The 24,469-nt window shown below is 45.5% G+C and overlaps 1 protein-coding gene across 1 annotated transcript; it reads right to left on the bottom strand.

Moving 5' to 3' along the window:
- Positions 1 to 3,928: 3,928 nt before the first annotated feature.
- LOC124775835 (proline-rich protein 4-like) lies at positions 3,929 to 24,073 on the bottom strand. Its single transcript, XM_047250670.1, has 2 exons — positions 24,062 to 24,073; positions 3,929 to 4,405 (listed from the first exon to the last, which is right to left on the bottom strand). The coding sequence occupies exons 1-2, from the start codon at positions 24,071 to 24,073 to the stop codon at positions 3,929 to 3,931; spliced, it is 489 nt and encodes a 162-aa protein (XP_047106626.1).
- Between the last annotated feature and the right edge of the window lie 396 nt (positions 24,074 to 24,469).

The raw sequence follows: 24,469 nt of genomic DNA, 5'->3' as shown, positions 1-24,469 counted from the left end.
AACTTATGGACTCATCTCTCCACTTTGAGGCTGTTATGAAGGACAGAGATAGTGTTTCACAGAAGTGCGTTGTTGTCTCCCGAAATTGACTAATGTAGTGATGGAAAAGATTTTAGCACGGCCATGTAGTTGTGCAACATAAACCAAAGTCGGTAGGCGTATTTCTACATCAGGAAGATGATGTCTATTCAAAATTCACACCAGTCACATAAGACTGACGCTTCTACGAAAAGGTACATCAGATTTGCTTTAAATAGACGTCGTAAGGTTTGTGAGCGTTGGGTACCGTTAAGGTTGATGATTTGATGTCAACCGAGAATAACTTTAAGGCGACAAAGATGCCATTATCAACATCTCACCGAGTTTGAATGAGGTCGTGTAATAGAGCTACGAGAAGCTGCATGTTCCTTCTGCGATACTGCAGAAAGACAAAAGAATGGTTCAAATGGCTCTGAGCACTATGGGACTTAATTGCTGAGGTCATCAGTCTCCTAGAACTTAGACCTACTTAAACCTAACTAACCTAAGGACATCACACACATCCATGCCCGAGGCAGGATTCGAACCTGCGTCCGTAGCGGTCGCGCGGTTCCAGACTGTAGCGCCTAGAACCGCTCGTCCACTCCGGCCGGCGCAGAAAGACAAGACAGGTATGTAGCCACTGTACATGAGTGCTGGCAGCGGTGGTCACGAGAGTGCACGATCGTAGGAAGACCGGGCTCTAGACGGTCACGTTGCACTACCGCGAGCGAATACCATCGTGCTCGGCGTACGGCCCTGTGTCATTCAAAAAGGATCTGCAGCAGCAATTTGAGCGGTAATTGACACCACACTGAAACAATGAACTTTTACAAATGTGTTACTGTAAGGACAGCTACGAGCCAGACGCCCTGTAATATGCATTCCCGCGTCACCTAACCACCGCCATTTGCGACTTCAGTGGTTTCAAGTGAGAGCTCATTGGAGGACAGGATGGAAGTCTCTTGAATTTTCTGATGAAACCTGTTTCTGCCGCGGTGCCAGTGATAGCCGTCTGTTGAATAGAAGGAGGGCAGTTGAGGGCCTGCAACCGACCTGTCTGAGTGCTAGATCTACATCTGGAGTTGCGGTCTGAGATATCATAAGACAGCAGGAGCACTCTTGTGGTTATCCCTCGCACCATGACGCAAATTGTTAGTGAGTCTGGTAATTCGACATGTTGCGATGCTTTTTATGAAGAGCATTCGAGATGGTGTTTTCCAGCTTGATAACACTCGTCTGTATGCCGCTGTTGTAACCCAACATGCTCTACGGAATGTCGACATGTTATCTCGGCCTTCTCGATCACCAGATACGTCTCCAGTCGAATACATAGGGTCATCACCGGACAGCAACTGCAGCGTCATCGACAACCAACATTAACTGTCCCTGTATTGTACCATCAAATGCAACAGGCATGGACCTCCATCCCTCAAACTTACATCCCTCGCCCTTCTCGATCAGCAGATATGTATCCAATCGCGTACAGAGGGTCATCACCGGACAGCAACCATAGAGTCATCCACAATCAGCATTAACCTTCCCTGTGTTGTACCATCAAGTGCAACAGGCATGGAACTGCATCCCTCAAACCGACATCCCTCGCCCTTCTCGATCACCAGATTTGTATCCAATCGAGTACACAGAGTCATCACCGGACGGCAACTAGAGCGTCATCCACAATCAGCATTAACCGTTCCTGTATTGTACCATCAAGTGCAACAGGCTTGGAACTCCATCCCTCAAACTTACATCCGGCACGTGTACAGCAAAATGCACGCACGTTTCCATGCTTACATGCAACGTTCTGGCGTTTACACCGGCTGTTAATGTGCCAGCATTTCAAGTGTGCTGTGGACTGTCTCGTGGAATGTTAAGTAACTAAAATGTGTTACCAATACAAATGTGTTCCCGAAAATTCATTACGTTAATAATATTTGCGTGTTGCGATTTCTTTCCGTCGGCGTATTTTTTGGTGACCTTGTTTTTACGTGAATCTAATTGTGTAAAAATCTACTTTAATTCAGCAGTGGTAAAAATTGCTGTTTTCAAGAGTGCGCCCCAGCGCGTAGTGTGAAGCAGTCGCCCTCCGTTTCTGGCGGTGGCGCCGCTGTGGCAATCGCAGCTTTGGTGTCTCCCTCTGGTGGGAAAGGGGAAAGGTTGCCAGTTCACGTGCATTTAAGGGGTGCTATGAGCTCGCCAGTCGGTGAGTCTGGGTCAGTCTCTCGTCTCCAGCTTGCTAGTCTGTCTCTCGTCCGCATTTGTTAGGCAGTTAGTGTCTGTCGTTAGGAGTCCTAGTATGTCTGTCGTTCGGATCAACCTCTAAAGCCGGCAAAATGAGAGTCTTTCCATTCCGCCAGTAAGAGAACTCAGCGAGTGGTCACCCGGTCGGGGCTTAGTTCCTGCATCTGAGTCTGCGCGTTAGGCCGCCAGTCTGCTCGAGTTTGCTCAGGCAATGGTCATTTGCGGTTTGATCGATCGGTTGGTCGGTCGCGCACTGAGACACAAGATGAGTTGTCCGTCTCGAGCGTCGGCGCATGTGAGGTCGCCACTTGAGTCCAGTGGGCTGCAACGTATAGCGAGGGGTAGTGACTTCGCGGTCGACACGAGAACAACAGGAGTCAACCCACGGCATCAGTCTGACGGCGCGAGCTGCGATGCCGTTTGACGGGAGATCGCCGCGCCTTCCTTCGTCCGTTGAAGCGGCTGGCAGCGGACGGTTCGGGAGAGCGTTGGGCGTGCTGCGCCAGGTCTTCGCCAGAAATCGCAGTTTATTTGAAGTGAAGTAATTGGTGATATTTTGTTTGATTTACTCTTGTTAAATTCTACTTGTTTTCTTGGTGATGTCACCAGCCGTTTTGCTTTGGGGTCGTCCCGCCATTCTTCTCCGTTTGCCCACCCGCAGGAAGGTGGTTGTTTATAAATTGGGTGGAGTAGGGGCGGATTAGAGCAACCTACGGTTCGGGTTGTTCGGCAATCTCGCTATCAATCTACCGTACGTTAGTAGCTGCGTGTGTCATGTTTGTCGGATTTGGTGTGTTAACGAATTTATTGCTTGGAGTGTAACGGCCTAATACCTAAAATATGTTTTGATCTTTGTAAACTTTGATGTTATTGCCTACAATCTTGAGAGGCGGTATCTGTGTACTGTAGAGCATCTTAACTATTGTTGTAGAATTTTATATAAGATTGCATTTCATGGGCTTTCATTTAAATGAGCATTTTAGAATATAAAGTTGCCACCCTTTCACCGTAAACGTTTCTTAGAAGTTAAAATCAAGTTGGACCTTCGGTGGCAAGGTTAATATTTTAATTGTTAGTGCTTTGTACCATTTCCATCCCTCCTACGGGGGGGGGGGGGGGGGGGGGTGCACAGTTTGTGTGCTTGTGTAAACTGTTAAAACTCTTAGTTTAAAGTTATCTGGTGTGTTGCAGATTTGCACCGGTGTGGTATTTCAAAGGATATTGTGGGAGGTCGTAACTACGGCCGTGTCAAAATGGAGCGGCAAGGTTCTCTGCCGGAATGCTTGTACAGTCAAAACTTGTTTCTTTCTGCCTCTGAATAAATTGTAACTTTGATTATAATTTTAAATCTGTTTCTTTTAAAAAATGCTTTTAGGCGCTATTAAAGTGAATTAAATTCCTATTTGTTAAAAGGAATTTGGTTATTATTTCATCAGTTAGACCCTGGCAACTTCTTCCATGCTTATATTGTGTGATTAAATGTGTTAATGTTCTTGATGAGTCGCTAGTAAATAAACTAAATTCTCAAGAATATTCTTTGAAAATAAATCACGGTTCAGTAATTTTTCCAAGAGTTTATTAGAAAACAAGGGTCAACAAATGTATAAAAAAATGGTAAGTCCAATAACAAAACAGAGGCTGTGCCAACGGCGAGTGCCGAGCGGCATCACCAGCCCTGGCCGTGGCCGCCGCCACCTCCGATGTTGTGGTAGACGTGCTTGTAGACGGGCACCCTGACGGGGTACGGCTTGGGCACCGGCACGGCGACCGGCTTCTTGACGGTGATGGGGTAGGGCTTGTCGACGGGCACGGGCACGCGCTTCTCCACGTAGACGGGGTAGGGCCGCTCGCGCTCCACCTGCACGGTGCGCGTCACGGGCACCTGGACGCGCTGCACCTCCCTGTGGTAGACGGGCACCGGGTGCGGCACCGCCACCGCCACCGGCTGCGGCACGGCCACGGGCACGGGCTGCGGCACGGGCACGCGGATCACCTTCACCTGCGGCGGCGACGGCGCCTCGTGGAACACGCTCGAGTGCTCCTCGATCGGCTCGAAGGCGCCGTGGCCCAGGAAGCCGCCGCCGCGCGCGCCACCGGCCACGGCAAGCAGCACAGCCACAAGCGTCGCGCTCCTAAACTGCACCTGCTGACAGTGGACCACAGTCAGGCCGTGTCCTGCTAGGAAACAGCTTCCTCCACGAACGTAATGACTAAAATTTTGTTAATTTGTCAAGTACCCAACAGTCACAGTTGTTATTGTTGCCACTCTGAAGACTAATTTGATGCACCTCTCCATTCTACCGTGTTTTGTCGAGGACTTTTTCTATTTGAACAACTACACTACTGGCTATTAGAATTGCTACGCCAGTAAGAAAGGCGTGTGATTACGTTTTCACGCAATTTGGGTGAATAGGCCCTGAGAAATCAGTACCCAGAACAACCACCTCTGGCCGTAACACGGGCCGTGATACGCCTGGGCATTGAGTCAAACAGAGCTTGGATGGCGCGTACAGCTACAGCTGGCCATGCAGCTTCAACACGATACCACAGTTCATCAAGAGTAGTGACTGGCGTATTGTGACGAGCCAGTTGATCGGCCACCATTGACCAGACGTTTTCAATTGGTAAGAGACCTGGAGAATGTGCTGGCCGGGGCAGCAGTCGAACATTTTCTGTATCCAGAAAGGCCCGTACAGGACATGCAACATGCGGTCGTGCATTATCCTGCTGAAATGTAGGGTTTCGCAGGGATCGAATGAAGGTTAGAGCCACTGGTCGCAACACATCTGAAATGTAACGTCCACTGTTCGAAGTGCCGTCAGTGCGAACAAGAGGAGATAGACGTGTAACCAATGGCACCCCATACCATCACGCCCGGTGTTATGTCAGTCGCTTCAGTCTGGAACCGAGTGACCGCTACGGTCGCAGGTTCGAATCCTGCCTGGGGCATGGATGTGTGTGATGTCCTTAGGTTAGTTAGGTTTAAGTAGTTCTAAGTCTAGGGGACTGATGACCTCAGATGTTAAGTCCCATAGTGCTTAGAGCCATTTGATACGCCAGTATGGCGATGTGCGTTCACCGCAATGTCGCCAAACCCGGATGCGACAATCGTGACGCTGTAAATTCTGGACTCATCCGAAAAAATGACGTGTTGCCATTCGTGCACCCAGGTTCGTCGTTCAGTACTCCATCGCAGGCGCTCCTGTCTGTGATGCAGCGTCAAGGGTACCCGCAGCCATCGTCTCCGAGCTGATAGCCCTTGCTGCTGCAAACGTCGTCGAACTGTTCGTGCAAATGGTTGATGTCTTGCAAACGTCCCTATCTGGTGACTCAGGGATCGAGATGTGTCTGCAAGATCCGTTATAGCCATGCGGAAACGGTGCCTGTCATCTCGACTGCTAGTGATTCGATGCCGTTGGGATCCATCACAGCGTTCCGTATTACCTTCCTGAACCCACAGATTCCATATTCTACTAACAATCATTAGATCTCGACCAACGCGAGCAGCAATGTCGCGATACGATAAACCGCAATTGCGATAGGCTATTAATCCGACCTTTATCAAAGTCGGAAACGTGATGGTACGCATTTCTCCTCCTTACACAAGGCATCACAACAACGTTTCACCAGGCAACGGCGGTCAACTGATGTTTGTGTATGAGAAATCGGTCGGAAACTTTCCTCATGTCAGCACGTTGTATGCGTCACCACCGGCGTCAACCTTGTGTGAATGCTCTGAAAAGCTAATCATTTGCATATCACAGTATCTTCCTCCTGTTGGTTAAATTTCGCGTCTCTAGCACGTCATCTTCGTGGTGTAGCAATTTAATGGCCAGTAGTGTTTTATGCCCTCACTTCATTTGGATGTTTCCAGTCTTGATTTCCCTTCCCTCTACATTTAACACCCCCCCCCCCTCTCCCGCTCGGTCCCACCCCCCCCCCCCCCCACACACACACACACAAATATCCTCCCTCCACTCTCAGATTAACTGTTCGCTGAAGCCTCCGGATGTGTCTTGCCAACCTCTATCCCTTTAAGTTGTCCTATGTCCATTTGTTCAAAAAATGGCTCTGAGCACTATGGGACTTAACATCTGTGGTTATCAGTCCCCTAGAACTTAGAACTACTTAAACCTAACTAACCTGAGGACGTCACACATATCCATGCCCGAGGCAGGATTCGAACCTGCGACCGTAGCGGTCACGCGGTTCCAGGCTGAAGCGCCTAGAACCGCACGGCCACACCGGCCGGCTATGTCCATTTGTGATTCAACATCTGCGAGACCTGAGCACACAACCGTGATAAAATGAAACACCTGCAGCCGTCGTTTTGCTGTTTTTAACTAACACTGAGGGGCTGAGCTCCAGTGTTTAACGTCTATGAACTGGCTTCTATACACTATTGTGAAAGCCATATTGTGCAACCATGATTGCAGACACAACATCACTTTTGCAATACTCTTCAGAAGCCAGATAATAGACGTTGGCTACTGATGGAATCGTGTTGACATTGCGATTCACCCCCTCAGTTTCGGTTACGGCCTGAAGATGGTGTAATAAAAAATAAAAGCTTAACTTCGCCAGAACAGGCCATGAAGGCCCAATGGTATCGACCGGTCACCGTGTCGCCTCCAATCCAAAGGCGTCACTGGATGCGCATATAGAGGGGTATGTGGTCAGCACACCGCTTTCGCTGCCGTATGTAGGTTTAGGAGACCGGAAGATGGTGTACATCAAAACGACGGCTGTTGGTATTTTATTTTAGTACCTGTATTCCTTTAAGTCAAATTGTGCAAACAGCTGTTTTCTCCGACACAGTAGCCTTTCACTGCCGGTGTTGCCTTCACTTAAGACTTCCTGTCTGAGCGTGTGTAGTTTTTGGTTTCGTCTCTCACTGAAGGAGACATCGTCAAAGATCAAACGACAACAGCCAAAGATAAATCCCGCAGCCGGAGACGACACGTTGGGGAATCGTCTTACACAGCGACAACGCTCTTGCTTGATTTTTTTACTGTAAACTGTTGCATTCCCAGTTCAGTTCACTGCCTCTTCGTTGGTAACTAGATTTGCCCTTCCCAAATTCACTACTGTTCACTACCGCTGATCACATCATTTCTTGTTCTTTGCATCGTTTATTTTCCACATTTCCCGTTCATATAAACATTTCCAGTTTGTATAAGGCTACACTCCAAACCATATCCACATATAAATTCATATACGACTTTAACAACTGTCTCCTCTACTGTCTTATCACCGAACATGGTCTCATGTACACTAAGTGATTATAAGTATCGGGACACCTGGGTCAAAGTGACTTACAAGTTCGTGGCGTCCCCCATGCTAGAATTCAATATGGTGTTGGCCCACCCTAAGCCTTGATGACAGCTTCCACTATCGCAGGCATACGTTCAATCAGGTGCTGGAAGGTTTCTTGGGGAATGGCAGTCCATTCTTTTCGGAGTGCTGCACTGAGGAGACGTATCGATGTCGATCGGTGAGGCCTGACACGAAGTCTACTTTCCAAAACATTCCAAAGGTGTTCTATAGGATTCACGTCAAGACTCTGTGTAGGCCAGTCCATTACAGGGATGTTACTGTCGTGTAAGCACTTCGCCACAGACCATGCATTATGAACAGGTGGTCGACCGTATTGAAAGAAGCAATCGCCATCCCAAAACTGCTCTTCCACAATGGAAAGCAAGAAGGTGCTTATAACACCAATGTAGACCTGCGCTGGGATAGTTCCACGCAAAACAACAAGGGGTGCAAGCCCCCTCCATAAAAAACACGACCACACCATAACACCACTGCCTCCGAATTTTACTGTTGGCACTGCACCCGCTGGCCCATGACGTTCACCGGGCATTCTCCATACCTACACACCTGCCATCGCATCGCCACATTGTGTACCGTGATTCGTCACTCCACACAACGTTTTTCCACTGTTCAATCGTCCAATGTTTACGCTCCTTAAACCAAGCGAGGCGTCGTTTGGCATTTACCGGCGTGATGTGTGGCTTATGAGCAGCCGCTCGACCATGAAATTAAACTTTTCTCACCTCCCGCCTGACTGTCATAGTACTTGTAGTGGATCCTGATGCAGTCTGCAATTCCTGTCTGCTGGTCTGCATAGATGTCTGCCTATTACACATTACGATCCTCTTCAACTGTCGGCGGTCTCTGTCAATCAACAGACGAGGTCGGCATGTACGCATTAGTGCTGCACGTGTCCCTTCACGTTCTCACTTCACTATCATATCGGAAACAGTGGACCTAGGGGTCTTTAGGAGTGTGGAAATCTCGATAACATACGTATGACACAAATGACACCGAATCACCTGACCATGTTCAATGTGTGTGAGTTCCGCGGAGCGCCCCATTCTGCTCTCTCAAGATGTCTAATGCCTAATGAGGTCGCTGATATGGAGTACCTGGGAGTAGGTGGCAACACAATGCACATAATGTGAGAAACGTATATTTTTGGGGGTGTCCGGATACCTTTGATCACACAGTGTATCTCTCCACGACATCAATGCTCTTGTCTGAACAACACGGCAGAAACAACAGTTCTCATTAGAACGAAATCCTTCCAGTCCCACTCCATCGTTCAGCCACTTTCTAGAAGTCTTTCTCAATAGCACTAGCCCTACTCTGGAATAATCTCCAGCTTTATGTTAGAGAACTGAGTGATATCTCCAGCTTCAGAAGACAGTTAACGACATATCTACTAAAGCAATAGTAAGGATTTGCATTGTCACTGTACGCACTTGTTATCCTTGTACACTCTTGTTCCCTACCAGATCATCATTACCCAGTATTCTTAGCTGATGCAGTCTCGTTAAATTTTCTTTTCCCAGCACTTGCTATATTAGAAAGTTTATATTTTGAAAATCTATAAATTCTTTTTACATTTGCAACTGATTTTATTGTTATTATTGACATTATTGTAATTATTATTATTATTACTATTATTATAATGTCCTCTCAATGGTAGCAGCTGTAGCAGTACAAGTAGTCAAGTACTGCTAGTGTTAATTTTGTTAATACATAGCCAATATCATTTACTCTCATGCCATTTCAGTAACATCTGTCATATTTCAATTGTAATTTCTTAGACAACTACGATGTAAAAAAATAAATACACCTACATCTACATCTACATGATTACTCTGCAATTCACATTTAAGTGCTTGGCGGTTAAAGGCGCTTCAGTCTGGAACCGCGTGACCGCTGCGGTCGCAGGTTCGAATCCTGCCTCGAGCATGGATGTGTGTGATGTCCTTAGGTTAGTTAGGTTTAATTAGTTCTAAGTTCTAGGCGACTGATGACCTCAGAAGTTAAGTCGCATAGTGCTCAGAGCCATTTGAACCAATCTCTACCATTCCACTCCCGAACAGTACGCGGGAAGAACGAAAACCTAAACCTTTCTGTTCGAACTCTGATTTCTCTTATTTTATTTTGGTGATCATTCCTACCTGTGTAGGTTGGGCTCAACAAAATATTTTCGCATTCGAAAGAGAAAGTTGGTGACTGAAATTTCGTAAATAGATCTCGCCGCGACGAAAAACGTCTTTGCTTTAATGACTTCCATCCCAACTCGCGTATCGTATCTGCCACACTCTCTCCCCTATTACGTGATAATACAAAACGAGCTGCCCTTTTTTGCACCCTTTCGATGTCCTCCGTCAATCCTACCTGGTAAGTATCCCACACTGCGCAGCAATATTCTAACAGAGGACGAACGAGTGTAGTGTAAGCTGTCTCTTTAGTGGACTTGTTGCATCTTCTAAGTGTCCTGCCAATGAAACGCAACCTTTGGCTCGCCTTCCCCACAATATTATCTATGAGGTCTTTCCAACTGAAGTTGTTCGTAATTTTAACACCCAGGTACTTAGTTGAATTGACAGCCTTGAGAATTGTACTATTTATCGAGTAATCGAATTCCAACGGATTTCTTTTGGAACTCATGTGGATCATCTCACACTTTTCGTTATTTAGCGTCAACTGCCACCTGCCACACCATACAGCAATCTTTTCTAAATCGCTTTGCAACTGATACTGGTCTTCGGATGACCTTACTAGAAGGTAAATTTGAGCATCATCTGCGAACAACCTAAGAGAACTGCTCAGATTGTCACCCAGGTCATTTACATACACTCCTGGAAATGGAAAAAAGAACACATTGACACCGGTGTGTCAGACCCACCATACTTGCTCCGGACACTGCGAGAGGGCTGTACAAGCAATGATCACACGCACGGCACAGCGGACACACCAGGAACCGCGGTGTTGGCCGTCGAATGGCGCTAGCTGCGCAGCATTTGTGCACCGCCGCCGTCAGTGTCAGCCAGTTTGCCGTAGCATACGGAGCTCCATCGCAGTCTTTAACACTGGTAGCAAGCCGCGACAGCGTGGACGTGAACCGTATGTGCAGTTGACGGACTTTGAGCGAGGGCGTATAGTGGGCATGCGGGAGGCCGGGTGGACGTACCGCCGAATTGCTCAACACGTGGGGCGTGAGGTCTCCACAGTACATCGATGTTGTCGCCAGTGGTCGGCGGAAGGTGCACGTGCCCGTCGACCTGGGACCGGACCGCAGCGACGCACGGATGCATGCCAAGACCGTAGGATCCTACGCAGTGCCGTAGGGGACCGCACCGCCACTTCCCAGCAAATTAGGGACACTGTTGCTCCTGGGGTATCGGCGAGGACCATTCGCAACCGTCTCCATGAAGCTGGGCTACGGTCCCGCACACCGTTAGGCCGACTTCCGCTCACGCCCCAACATCGTGCAGCCCGCCTCCAGTGGTGTCGCGACAGGCGTGAATGGAGGGACGAATGGAGACGTGTCGTCTTCAGCGATGAGAGTCGCTTCTGCCTTGGTGCCAATGATGGTCGTATACGTGTTTGGCGCCGTGCAGGTGAGCGCCACAATCAGGACTGCATACGACCGAGGAACACAGGGCCAACACCCGGCATCATGGTGTGGGGAGCGATCTCCTACACTGGCCGTACACCACTGGTGATCGTCGAGGGGACACTGAATAGTGCACGGTACATCCAAACCGTCATCGAACCCATCGTTCTACCATTCCTAGACCGGCAAGGGAACTTGCTGTTCCAACAGGACAATGCACGTCCGCATGTATCCCGTGCCATCCAACGTGCTCTAGAAGGTGTAAGTCAACTACCCTGGCCAGCAAGATCTCCGGATCTGTCCCCCATTGAGCATGTTTGGGACTGGATGAAGCGTCGTCTCACGCGGTCTGCACGTCCAGCACGAACGCTGGTCCAACTGAGGCGCCAGGTGGAAATGGCATGGCAAGCCGTTCCACAGTACTACATCCAGCATCTCTACCATCGTCTCCATGGGAGAATAGCAGCCTGCATTGCTGCGAAAGGTGGATATACACTGTACTAGTGCCGACATTGTGCATGCTCTGTTGCCTGTGTCTATGTGCCTGTGGTTCTGTCAGTGTGATCATGTGATGTATCTGACCCCAGGAATGTGTCAATAAAGTTTCCCCTTCCTGGGACAATGAATTCACGGTGTTCTTATTTCAATTTCCAGGAGTGTAGAACAGGAACAGCAGAGGTCCCAGGACGCTTCCCTGGGGAACACCTGATATCACTTCAGTTTTACTCGATGATTTGCCGTCTGTTACTACGAACTGTGACCTTCCTGACAGGAAATCATGACTCCAGTCGCACCACTGAGACGGTACCCCATAGGCCCGCAGCTTGATTAGAAGTCGCTTGTGAGGAACGGTGTCAAAAGCTTTCCGGAAATCTACAAATACAGAATCAACTTGAGATCCCCTGTCGATAGCGGCCATTACTTCGTGGGAATAAAGAGCTAGCTGCGTTGCACAAGAACGAAGTTTTCTGAAACCATGCTGATTACGTATCAATAGATCGTTCTCTTCGAGGTGAATCATAATGTTTGAATACAGTATATGCTCCAAGACCCTACTTCAAACCGACGTCAATGATATAGGTCTGTAGTTCGATGGATTACTCCTACTACCCGTCTTAAACACTGGTGCGACCTGCGCAATTTTCCAATCTGTAGGTACAGATTTATCGGTGAGCGATCGGTTGTATATGATTGCTAAGTAGGGAGCTATTGTATCAGCGTAATCTGAAAGGAACCTAATCGCTATACAATCTGGACCTGAAGACTTGCCCGTATCAAGCGATTTGAGTTGCTTCGCAACCCCTATGGTATCTGCTTCTATGAAACTCATGCTAGCAGCTGTTCATGTTTCAAATTCTGGAATATTCCATTCGTCTTCCCTGGTGAAGAAATTTCGGAAAACTAAATACTGTAAGTATGAAACCATGTTGCGATGTTAGGGACTGATGGCACCAAACAGATCGGTTTAGATAGCTAAACAAATGTATAGATAAAAAAAATACAATTCTTTCCCTCTCTACTGCAGTAGAGGGGAAAATGAGGGAAAAAGGGGTTAGAATACAAAAAACAAATAATTGAAGACAATCGGTGTATTTGAGACTCTGAGATGAAGGCATTGGTACAATGTACAAAACTGTGATGAGCCGCTTCAAATCTGTTTGAAGGCGCCATCCTCCTCAGTAGAAAAAGGGACAGTGAGTGTCAGAGAGGGAGAGAGAGAGAGAGAGAATACCTCACTCGCACCGCCGCCTCGTAGATAAGTTATACCTCCTCGGAATCCCCCAGTCAAGTACAGTTTTGTGTATCTGATAGTCACAATGACGAATACATTGTACTCTCCTTGTAATAAAAAAGTACTTCATAAAAAATTAAATTTCCGGGGATCGAAACTTGGAATATACTGCAATAATCCGCAAAAAAGGAAGAACCGTAAGTGTTGAAGTACCTGATAGAAGTTTTCGATGTTATGGAAACAAAAGAACGGAACTTGGATGCTGTAAAAGCTGATTTTACTCTTTCTACTTATTAGCAACGAACTTAAATTACGTATAGTCATGGACTGCCTTCACAAACCGAAGGCAAAATCAAATGATGAGGGACCCTTTCGTTACTCATATCATGTCTCCGTATAAATATCTTCTGTTTCTGTGTACAACGAAAAATATTTTCATCTCTAAAAACTGACTAAGTGTTGAAATATCAGTACAGTAGTTTTAACGACGGCATTCATAAGAAATTCATCAGCTAACTGTTCATATTTCGACGTCTGGAAAGTTTGCTACGATGTTATAGTTTTAACGTCCCAACGGATCGTGTGCATTATTTATTTCAAATAACTGAATAACTACTGCTGGCTGGAGAAGTGCTGCAACTTTATTCACTGTCCGTAAAAGCGGAACCCAGCAGTTGGGTCTCAAGGTATTTGTGTGTCCCGCAGGAACAAGCAATGCACTCAGTCACAAACCGAGCTTCCTCATTAGCGGATGGCACTGAACTTTCTATCAGGTGAATGGACGATGCCGTTTTCAAAAGGGCAACAGAATCGACGAGGGAGCGAAAATCATGAAGACGGATACGATGAACTAGAGGGCACCGTAGAGTAGTAACGAGTTCTTCCTGCCCCCCACATTTCTCTCTCTCTCTTTCTCTCTCTCGTTCTCCAGATCCCCTCCCTGTCTCTCTTCCTAAGTGTATTATGAATATTCCATAACACCAACGCACCGTTGACCGTCTTCTTCAGTGGGCGTACGATTCGATTGTCCACCCGAACACTTCCATTACTATTACGGCAAATCTAGGTTGATTTACAACCAACAAATTACTGCTCGCATATGCTTGACGGGTGGACAGAGGGGATTAGCGATCAAGAAATGTGAGCTACAACGCTCAGGCGGATAAAACGATGCTGTTACAGACGATTCAACGACCGTCTATAAGACAATTAACGCTCGTGTTACTTTCATGAAGTATATAGTTGAAGAAAATACTCACCATCAGTATTTCACGAGCAAAAGAGGGAGAGAGAGAGATAGATGCGTTGTACCACACGGCCTTTTAGGGTAATTTCTCTTTCACTTTTCAATTACAAAATCACTCCTAACCACACAAGATTCCACAAGAACTAGTTCACCGTATTCCCTCAACGCAAATACGTAGTGAAGACGGTAATCTGATGGTAGAAGAATGACGTGACGTTAATGATTCAGTATGTCCCATGAAAACACATATACAGCGACGCAGCCGGAAACGCAACAGAAAGAATAAAGACTAAGGCAATACGCGTGAGATATACAAAAGGAGCTGCCAAAAATATTAACATGTTGCATCTGAGGGTCCTCTCTATTGAAGCGACGAGAGGACCGTACAGCATTATTATACGTTCTGTTGAATGAACAATAATTTTATGTTTCTAGCCAACTGTATCGCTCCTAGGGAATTTGTTACTGCAAGTTTCATTTTTAGTATAAAGTCTGGGATACTCGCACGAGGAGCATTTTAGGACGTGTATATGAACGAAGGAGACATCTTACGACGGAAAGGCGTCGACCGCCATTGCTGATGACTTTTATGCAAAATTTAGGCAGTGGCGAGGTCGGAATACGTGACCCAAGACATTTTTTATTATTAGTCAAAGACACTACCTCTAGACCGACGGGCCAAGAAGTCCTTTCTGCTGAGATTATTCTGGAATCAGACCTATGAAAAACCGGTTTGTACAATGATACTCTGGATCTGCCGTCTAAGATAGAGCACCTAAACAATAAAACTCTAAACGGCGACTGAAAGGAACGACTGCAGAAGCGACTAATTTGAAGATAGAGCACCTAAACAATAAAACTCTAAACGGCGACTGAAAGGAACGACTGCAGAAGCGACTAATTTGAAGTATGATGTGCATCGTGCCACCTCCATCTGAGAAATACGTTCACATCAAAGAGTATGCGATCTTCTGGATTTACTTCCATGGACTACAAACAACTGTGAAGAGTACGGCGGGGATCATTTGCCAATGCACTGCATCTTAGAGTTTCTTCCTGTTTCATTCGTGCGTGGAGAGGTCGAAGAATAGTTACTTAATTGCATCTGTGTGCGGTATAACTAGTCTAACCTCGTCTTAGAAGTCCCTATGTCAGCCTGTGGCCATTAGTGTTAGCCGTCCTTCTATACGCTCATAATTACCAGTTAGTCCTGTTCCTAGCAGGTACCATCCTGTTCATCAATATTCTAGACGGGTCACACGAGTGTTTTGCAGACTGGACGTTTTCCCACATCCTACCAATGAAGTGAAGTGTACCGCTTGCTTCACCTACGTCATGTTAGCTTTGGGGGGGGGGGGGGGGGGGGGAGGACCTGTTGGGACCGTTAAGTGCGAAGGAAGCCATGGCTGCCTCCTAGAAAATTACCGACACACTTGCTCAAAGCATCTATACTAGTGACGAAGAAACATTCCAGTGTTGCTACCATGTCTCTCGATTGCTACGGTGTTGCGAATCATATGCTACTGAGAGCACCCCCGCTGATGAGTTTATACAACTAGTTGGTGTTGCTGGCTTCTGCGCTCCAAACATCCCAGGCCGCTAATTAAATTACTGATCCTCTTCCAAGCGGAAAAGAAACTGCAGACTGTAACAGGCTTAATAAACGCTCGTGACACGTAATTACTAACAGAAAAGGACCTACTCGCTATTTTACGTATCACCTGGCCGCTATTTTGACGTCACAGATATTAATTTGCGTTTCCATTCTATAAGCCTTTGAGGGAGCTGGCTTTGTGAGTTAAACCAAGGATGAGAAGCATCACGTGTGTTAATACCGGGTGACAGCGAATTAAAAACTCCCGCCTGTCCGCCGCGAACAGTGGCTGAAGCGCGCTGCGCGTCTGTGTTCTCCAACAACACAGCAGAAACAGCGGTAGGTGCGTGCCTGTTAGGCCCGACAGAGGGATTTGGGTCTTGTTCATTACAAAAGGGAAAAAATACCGAGGATATGCGACGTGAAAATTAATTTTGTACTTCCAAAGGTAGGCCACTACATATAATGAATTGCAAAACTAATTTCAGTGGAATTCATACTTTACGTAGCCCAAATACATTTTACTAGTTCATACCGTGCCGCTACCTCAGCGGTTACCAACAATTTTTACCGGAAAGAGATGCTGACGAGGGCACCGAATGGGAAATGCCATTGTAACATTCTGGCAGCATAGACTGTTCAAGAGCTCATGAATGGGATTAAAATTCGGGGAGAAAGTATATCAATGCTGATAACATTACTGTGCTCAGTGAAAGTGAGGAAGGATTACAGGACGTGCCGAATGGAATGAACAGTCTAATTAGTAGGGCCTACAGAACGTGGATTGGCAGCTAACCGAAGAAATACGATTGCAGTGAGTAGTAAAAGAAACGGGATTAGCGATAAACTTAACATCAAACTTGGTGACCAGGAAGTAAACGATGTTAATTGTTTCGGCTATCTTGGTAGCAAAATAACGAATGACAGACGAATGAAGCAGGACGTGAAAAGCAGCCTAGTACAGGCGAGGAGAGCATTCCCGAGCTAAAGAATTTTACTTGCATCAAACATAAGCCGTTAGTTGAGAAAGAAAGTTTATGAATGTACGTTTGGAGCACGTCACTGTATGGGTAGTCAATCAGGAGCTGTAGGGAAACCCGAAAAGAAGAGAATTAAGTGTTCGAAAGACGATGGGGATGGAAACACTCAAAAGAGGAAGGAAAGATAGGACTCTGTTAAGTTTTTAAGGAATAACTTCCATGGTACTTGAGTGAGGTGTAGAGGTTAAAAACTGCAGGAGAAGACAGACATTCGAACATATCTAAGGAATCATAGGGGACATTAGTAGTATGTACTACTCTGACGTGAAGGAGTTGGCGTAAGAGAGTAATTCATCGTGGGTCGCATCAAATCTTCGACTGGTGACTCAATAGTTAATCAGAACATATTATGAATACGGATTTGTGTGTATGTGTATGTGTGTGTGTGTGTGTGTGTGTGTGTGTGTGTGTATTTGTGAGTGAGTGTGTGTGTGAGTGTGTATGTGTGTGTGTGTGTGTGTGTGGTGTGTTCCACATCTCCTCCTAAACGACTGCACCGATTTCACCCAAACATGGTACACATATCCCTTCCTCTAAGGCAACAATCAGTAGCAAGGTGAGGGCCACCTTCCTACCATACTTCAGGAGATATGACGTCGTAAACAGCAGCATTGTGCATGCAGATGTTTAAATTTATTACTTCATTGTTACTAACTCTATCCGAAACACATTTTGCAGCCAGTCTTCACACATGCCGCTGAATGTTTCTACACTGACGGATCAGCACATATGACTTCAGCTGCTGCATCATTCATAACTTTTATATTTATTACTTCTTTACTACTAACTCTGCTCGCAAGATATTTTGGAGACAGTCTCCTCATATGCCGCAGAACGAACTTACACAAATACATCATTGTACGACACATAGTACAAGAGATGTGACGTCATATACACTGAGATGCGTGAAAAAATGCCTGATCATGTCTGAACTTTTAATAAGTTTAATGCCGGCCGGTGTGGCCGTGCGGTTCTAGGCGCTTCAGTCTGGAACCGCGTGACCGCTACGGTCGCAGGTTCGAATCCTTCCTCGGGCATGGATGTGTGTGATGTCCTTAGGTTAGTTAGGTTTAAGTAGGGGACTGATGACCACAGATGTTAAGTCCCATAGTGCTCAGATCCATTTGAACCATTTTTGAATAAGTTTATTCCTTACTGTCACCACACGCCTGCAGCCGAGTGAACTTGCGGAAATCCCTGACACCTGTCAGCGCATTTGACAGCTGTCAACTGCGAAGCGCAAACGGCTGTTGGCGAAAACAGTAAGCATCTACAGAGCTATGATAAGGCTTTGCTATAGAGACATTTACACAATTGCGATGTTGATACGAGAAGCAGCTATACTTATATATTTGTACAAGATGCTCATTTAATTTGTACGAGTGCTGCATAACTTCAAGGGTGTTTTCATGAATACATGGAAAGGAAACTTTTTCCCCTTTACACTATAAACACAGTTCAGCTTTTCTTTCAGTTCTAATGCAAAACTTTCAAAATGAATGCCTGGGTTTGGGAGCTAGTAACAAAAGAGTAAAAAGGGGGAGAGGGAGAGAGAGAGAGAGAAAGAGAGAGAGAGAGAGGGAGAAACTGCTTTTCTTGGCACAAGAGAATAAGACTGTTAGTTTTGCTCAGGAGCTAACTGTGGTAGCGTACTACTGTGCCGTTTTTCTAAACTTTTAACTGTGTCCGTAATCTATGAAAAGTTTCATCAATATCAATTTAGTGAGTGCTACTGGACGGACAGAATATTCAAGTCATCTCCTTGCACGTCCCCCAAGAAAACGTCATCCGCAATGGCACAAAAAAGAAATCGAGACTGAATCCGTGAGTTAGCAAATGTACTGTCGGAATGAGAGGTGTTACATAATGAGCCAAGTCCAGTATGTCGTAACGCAGAGGATATTAAATGATTAAACTTTCATTCCATTCGGTAATAATGTCCAAACCACTATTGTATGTCTTGAGACATCGAAACAAACCGACTCCGAATGCATCTTGCGAAATTTCTTGCAATATATGACACGTGTGCTGTGTCAGTTTAGGCTGGTTCACATGTGTTTGTCTTCCCATCATATCCCAGCCGTACTTTACAGATGACATACCAAAGAATTGAGTATGTCAGGCAAGGATCCACACACTGCGCGAGGTGTTTGTGGTGTGGTTTTGTATTTTTATTATGTTGGAATACGCCTTTTAATACTCTGATCGTGAAGGGAACGTCAAACTGGCTCACCATCACTGCTGCATACCAGCAAGCGTTCAGCCTCCTTGGGAAATTTACAGCATCAGCCTTTTTGTCATATGTAATAGCTCCTCAGTCAACGGCCTTGCCGCAGTGGCAACACTGCTTCCCGTCAGATCACCGAAGTTAGGCGTTGTTGGGCTGGGCTAGCACTTGGATTGGTGACCAACTGGTCTGCGGAGCGCTATTGGCACACGGGGTGCACTTAGCCCTTGTGAGACAAACTGAGGATCTGCTTGACTGAGAAGTACGGGCTGCGGTCTCGGAAACTGACATACGGCCGAGAGAGCGGTGTGCTGACCACATGCCCCTTCATATCGGTATCCAGTGGTGCCTATGGGCTTAGGATGAAGCGGCGGCCGGTCGGTTCAAATGGTTCAAATGGCTCTGAGCACTATGGGACCTAACATCTGAGGTCATCAGTCCACTAGAACTACTTAAACCTAACAAATCTAAGGACATTAGCACATCCATGCCCGAGGAAGGATTCGAACCTGCGACCGGATAGGTCGCGCGGTTCTAGACTGTAGTGCCCTCAACCGCTCGGCCACACCGGCCGGTGCCGGTCGATACCGTTGGGTCTTCCAAGGCTTGTTCGGACGGATACAGAGAGAGTAGCTCCTCACACCATAATTCCAGGAGCCGAAAAACCATGGGTCTCGAGAGTTGCTGCTTCCTGTTACCATTCAAAAGGTCATCTAAGGACACATTGGCATCGAGCTGAATGTCTCAGACAGAAGCGAGATCAGTTACTGAACATCAGAAAATGCCACTCAGTTTCGCATTTGAGTGCTGCCGTGGAAGTCTCCGTTGCCTGGGGTTCAGCGTCAGCAGTAAACTACGCACTGTAACTCGGCAGCTACCAGTAACCTATTCCCCATTATTCGTGGTGACAGTCTGCCTATAGTCCCTGCAGTGACTTTCGTTGCTGTCACATACGAGTCAGAGCCACTCGAAGAATCCCACGATATTCTAGCTGCGTAGACCTTATGGAGGTATCCATCTGTACCTACTCTTCTTACCATAATATTATTGAGATTCCTTTCCGTCACCACTCGTTCCATCACAGCACCAGAGCCAAATGTTCTCCTTGATCTGTAGGTATGATGCTACCATGTCCCTCAGGAAAACGATTCGAACTATCCCAAAGTACGACAGTATGCTACAGGTAGACGTGCCATGGCATGATGCGTTGGGATCTGCATCTGAAAAATCCCAGTAACGTTAGCCACACCTAATGATTGTGATATACTCACACTGTTCTTCGTCTATACGAATAGCCTCAGTGAAAATTAAGTCACACGAGGATGAAATTTTAACCATCATTCCTTGTAGGCGTACTGGAGTATCAGTACGGTAGCGATCAGTCAAAGTGCTCATCATAAAACACTTTCCATTCAGGTAAGTATATTTTTAAGTGGTGTTAGCCGCTTTCGAAGTTGACCCTGTTCGAGTACATATATGACAGTATAACAAACATTTATCCAAGCCTCTTTCCGTAATGCTGTAATTGTGCTGCTTCGAACTTCCAGCTTATAACAAGAGCAGGTCTTTAATAACTTACTCGCCCTCTGCCACTAGGATTACAGATGTTGGTGTGTTTTATCACGACGTGTACTCAGTTAAAGATATATAATACAAATATAGTATGAGTAAAATAAACAGTGTAGTTGTATCTGGGACAAAGAAATTTTTTGGGAAACCTTCACACAACATAAAATTTATGTCCGAAAACTTGTTCATTTTAAAGTTTTGACAGCACAGCTGGAGTGTTCAAGGGTTTCCAGTACCCGTGCTCTGGATGAACACTCTGTCAGTGGTTTCGAAACACTGAAGCGGTAGAAAACTTGCAGAGTGATGCAGAAACCTGCTGGAAAAATTTAAAATAGACGATACCTTACAACTGAAACTCCTATATTATGTAGCTGCAGTTCTCATTTATTGTACGGGTCCTAGGGACTAAGTAGGGAAGGTGCAAACCGAATAGGTCTGCTGAAACCGAGCAGCATGTAAATCAGGCAAGGTATCAGATATGATTTCATTGGCTTTCCTTTAGTCAAATGATGGTTGACGATACTTCACTAGGCATACACTTCCCCTCGAAACATCTGCTCCTGAAATTCTGGTGAGACAGTTACATTATCGATTCATAGCTCACACACTGTGGGAAAACATGAACAGATGCGAATCGAAGCACTTGAGATGTGGTGTTACATAGGAATCTTGAAAATTAAGTGGACTGACAAGGTAAGGAAAGAGCAGTTTCTGCACAGAATCGGAGAGGAAAAACATATGTGTACAATACTAACAAGAGTAAGGGACAGAAAGATAGGACATCCGTTAAGACATCAGGGAATAACTTCCATGATACTAGAGGGAGGCGTTGAGAGCAAAATCTGAGAGGCAAACAGAGACTGTAATACTTCCAGAAAATAATTGAGGACGTAAGTTACAAGTACTACTCTGAGATGAAGAGGTTGCGACATGAGAGAAATTCGTGGCGGGCTGCATCAAACCAGTCAGAAGACCGATCACTCAAAAGAAAATAATAAATAAAATAAAAATAAAATAAAAACTTCGTCGAAACTATTGTGTATTTCACAGAGGTTATCAATTTGTTTTGAACAGTAGTAAGCGTTTAACTGTTTTAAGACTATGGGCCAATCCGTATTTTGTTTAATAGTGGCGACATCTGATCGCAGAGATTAGTTAACAAAAATAACCTGACCCTAACATTTGATGAACTACAGCAGAATTAATCATTGCAAACGCCATCAGACAAAATAAGCAACCACTATAAACTGTTTTCTGCTTTGTTCAGTTGGAGTAAGACTTGGAGATGCCAAGACCCCCGTGACAAGTATCTTTTAAGTATTAGATCACATTTACGGCAGGTCAAGGTAAAAAGCCATAGATAAATACCTATCATCAAAAAAGTTCGTAAACAACTTAGTTCTTTATGCTGAAATCAAGAATGCGAATACATGCATAATTAAATCGACGGACAGCAATGGATTAAGTGGGACGCACTTAAGACCAAACTGAGGAATGTACAGATGAAAAAGAGAAGGAATACCCCTGACTGAAAGCAAGATAACGTAATGTGACGTACATAGATATCCATAGAAGGTGTAGGAGAAGGAATATCCCTGTGTTGAAAGCAAGATAACGCAATATGGCGGAGATAGATATCTATATAAAGTAGAAGAAACCTATAAGAAGTAAACTGTATTGGAACCACCTACTGACACATAGTTCTGAAAGAATTTCCTGGAAGTGAGTGTGTGGAGCATTTTTGTTCACACCGGAAAACAAATCCCTGGAATCATTTTAAATGTTGTTGTATAGACAGATCTGAGAAACAGAACAGATAACGTCAGAAACGATGCAGGACAAGAACAAATTGGAAAGGAAAGCGAATTTAAGAAAAGTTATGAAAAGGTGAGATACAATATCAGGGTACTTGGAGGTGAAATTTACACAGTCAGTTAAATGACTGATAAATTATTAGAGATAAACTGCAATTCATGACAAATGCATGTAACTTCGGTGGAACCTTAGTTTTAACCATAAAGCATTCTATAGCGACTGTGTTAACGAAAGTAAAGAACTTTAAGCATTATAATATGTACAATAATCGACGTTGGTGGATGTAGGAGGCGCAAAGAAACGTATACATCAGCAGACAGCGGATGTAGACAAAATGTTAGCCATTGTAAGGTGGAATAAGAGGCTCTAAATCATGAGACAAATAGCGATAAAACACATAGACGGCCTACAATTTACAACACCTATAAAAATCCGATGGGCAATAAAGAGGAAGATTACAAAAGAGGAGACCGAGTAAGCCAGGATATAAAGCGTCATTACTGTTTAAACTGTACGCTAGTATGCAAGAAAGGAAGCGAAGAAAAAAATCTGAACAGGAACAAGATTACAAGGGGAACGGATACCAAAATCCATGCTATAGCAACTAGGAAAATGTTACATGATTCGTTGAGCATTTAGTTAGCGAATGTAATACATGTTACCAACTACGGGTAAACAGAGATAAGATAAAACTGAAAGTAGTAGGAGGCATGCCAACGGCATAATGAAAACTGAGAAACACACTGTAGTGCAAATGGAAAATTTCACTGTTCAGGAACTGCGAATACACAAGGTGATCTAAGTTATCAAGAAAAGAAAGAAACTGTTCCCGCTCGACACTCTACCAGAACGATTAATTTTGCGCCTCATAAAGAGATCAACGCAAGTGATGAAAGATCCATGTAATAAGAGTTCCACTGATAAAAGTACTGATATAGTGCTGAAGAGGTTCACGAAAGTCTACGTCCACAGCAAAGTCCTGCAGCAAACTGAAATCGGCATCATAAGCAACTGGAAATGCTTTTGAAATCTGGCGCAATGAACAGATAACATACTAAAGGTAACAGTTATTTAGACAAGGAGAGTATTGTATGGGAAACCGTTATCAAATGAAGATGAGAGTGCTATATGTCAACTAAGGTCCAATGAAACTAAAAGATATGAAGGACAGCATGAAACGGTCTGAAGAATGATAATTACATGGAGAAAGGAGAAGGGGGCTAATTTACCCAAGCGTGCTGATTGTTTGGACGACAAAATATAGAAATTGAGCAACATTTGTTTGTGAACTCTGTAACTTGGTTGCAATTCGTATTCGAGTCAAAAGACACAAAATGGTTCAAATGGCTCTAAGCACTATGGGACTTAACATCTGAGGTCATCAGTCCCCTAGAACTTAGAACTACTTAAACATAACTAACCTAAGGACATCATACACATCCATGCCCGAGGCAGGGTTCGAACCAGCGACGGTAGCGGTCACGCGGTTCCAAACTGAAGCGCCTAGAACAACTGGGCCACGCCGGCCGGCAGTCAAAAGATATTATCTAGTAAATTACTGCGTAATGTGACTGAAGGCGCGAGTCACTCATCGTGTGTCTTTCCTGACGCCATTCGTTATGCATGTCCCGAAGTAATGTCATGGACGTAGCAACTCACCGGGCGGGCCATGTCGTCGCTCGTCTGTTGGTGGGACGGACAGTGTGCTGTGTGCGATGACCAGACGCCTGGCGGGCGCTATTATACCTCCATCGCGAGACGCTTTCACCGGCGCCGCTCCAACCCTTCTCCAGACGCAATTCACCACTGTGCATTTTTGCTGCTCCGTGCGCTAGGCCGCTTTGTATGCGTCACGTAGTCAGAGCACGGCCGACATACTGACCTCAGGTGACCACTCACAGCTGTGATCAGTACCTGGTGTGATGAATCTTCACCTATATTACTCATAAACGTTTAATTTCGTCGAGCTTGATAGGCTAGCGGTAAACCGTGCTCCAGATAATCCAAAGGTTGCGGGATCTTGTCCCAGTCTGACCACAGAAATCTTCAGTTCACCTCTCACCTTCC

Source organism: Schistocerca piceifrons, chromosome 2 (genome assembly GCF_021461385.2).
Source record: "Schistocerca piceifrons isolate TAMUIC-IGC-003096 chromosome 2, iqSchPice1.1, whole genome shotgun sequence".
NCBI classification, from domain to species: Eukaryota; Metazoa; Arthropoda; class Insecta; order Orthoptera; family Acrididae; genus Schistocerca; species Schistocerca piceifrons.
Note: the sequence above shows the minus strand (reverse complement) of the source record. Positions and strands in the feature narration are given on the sequence as shown.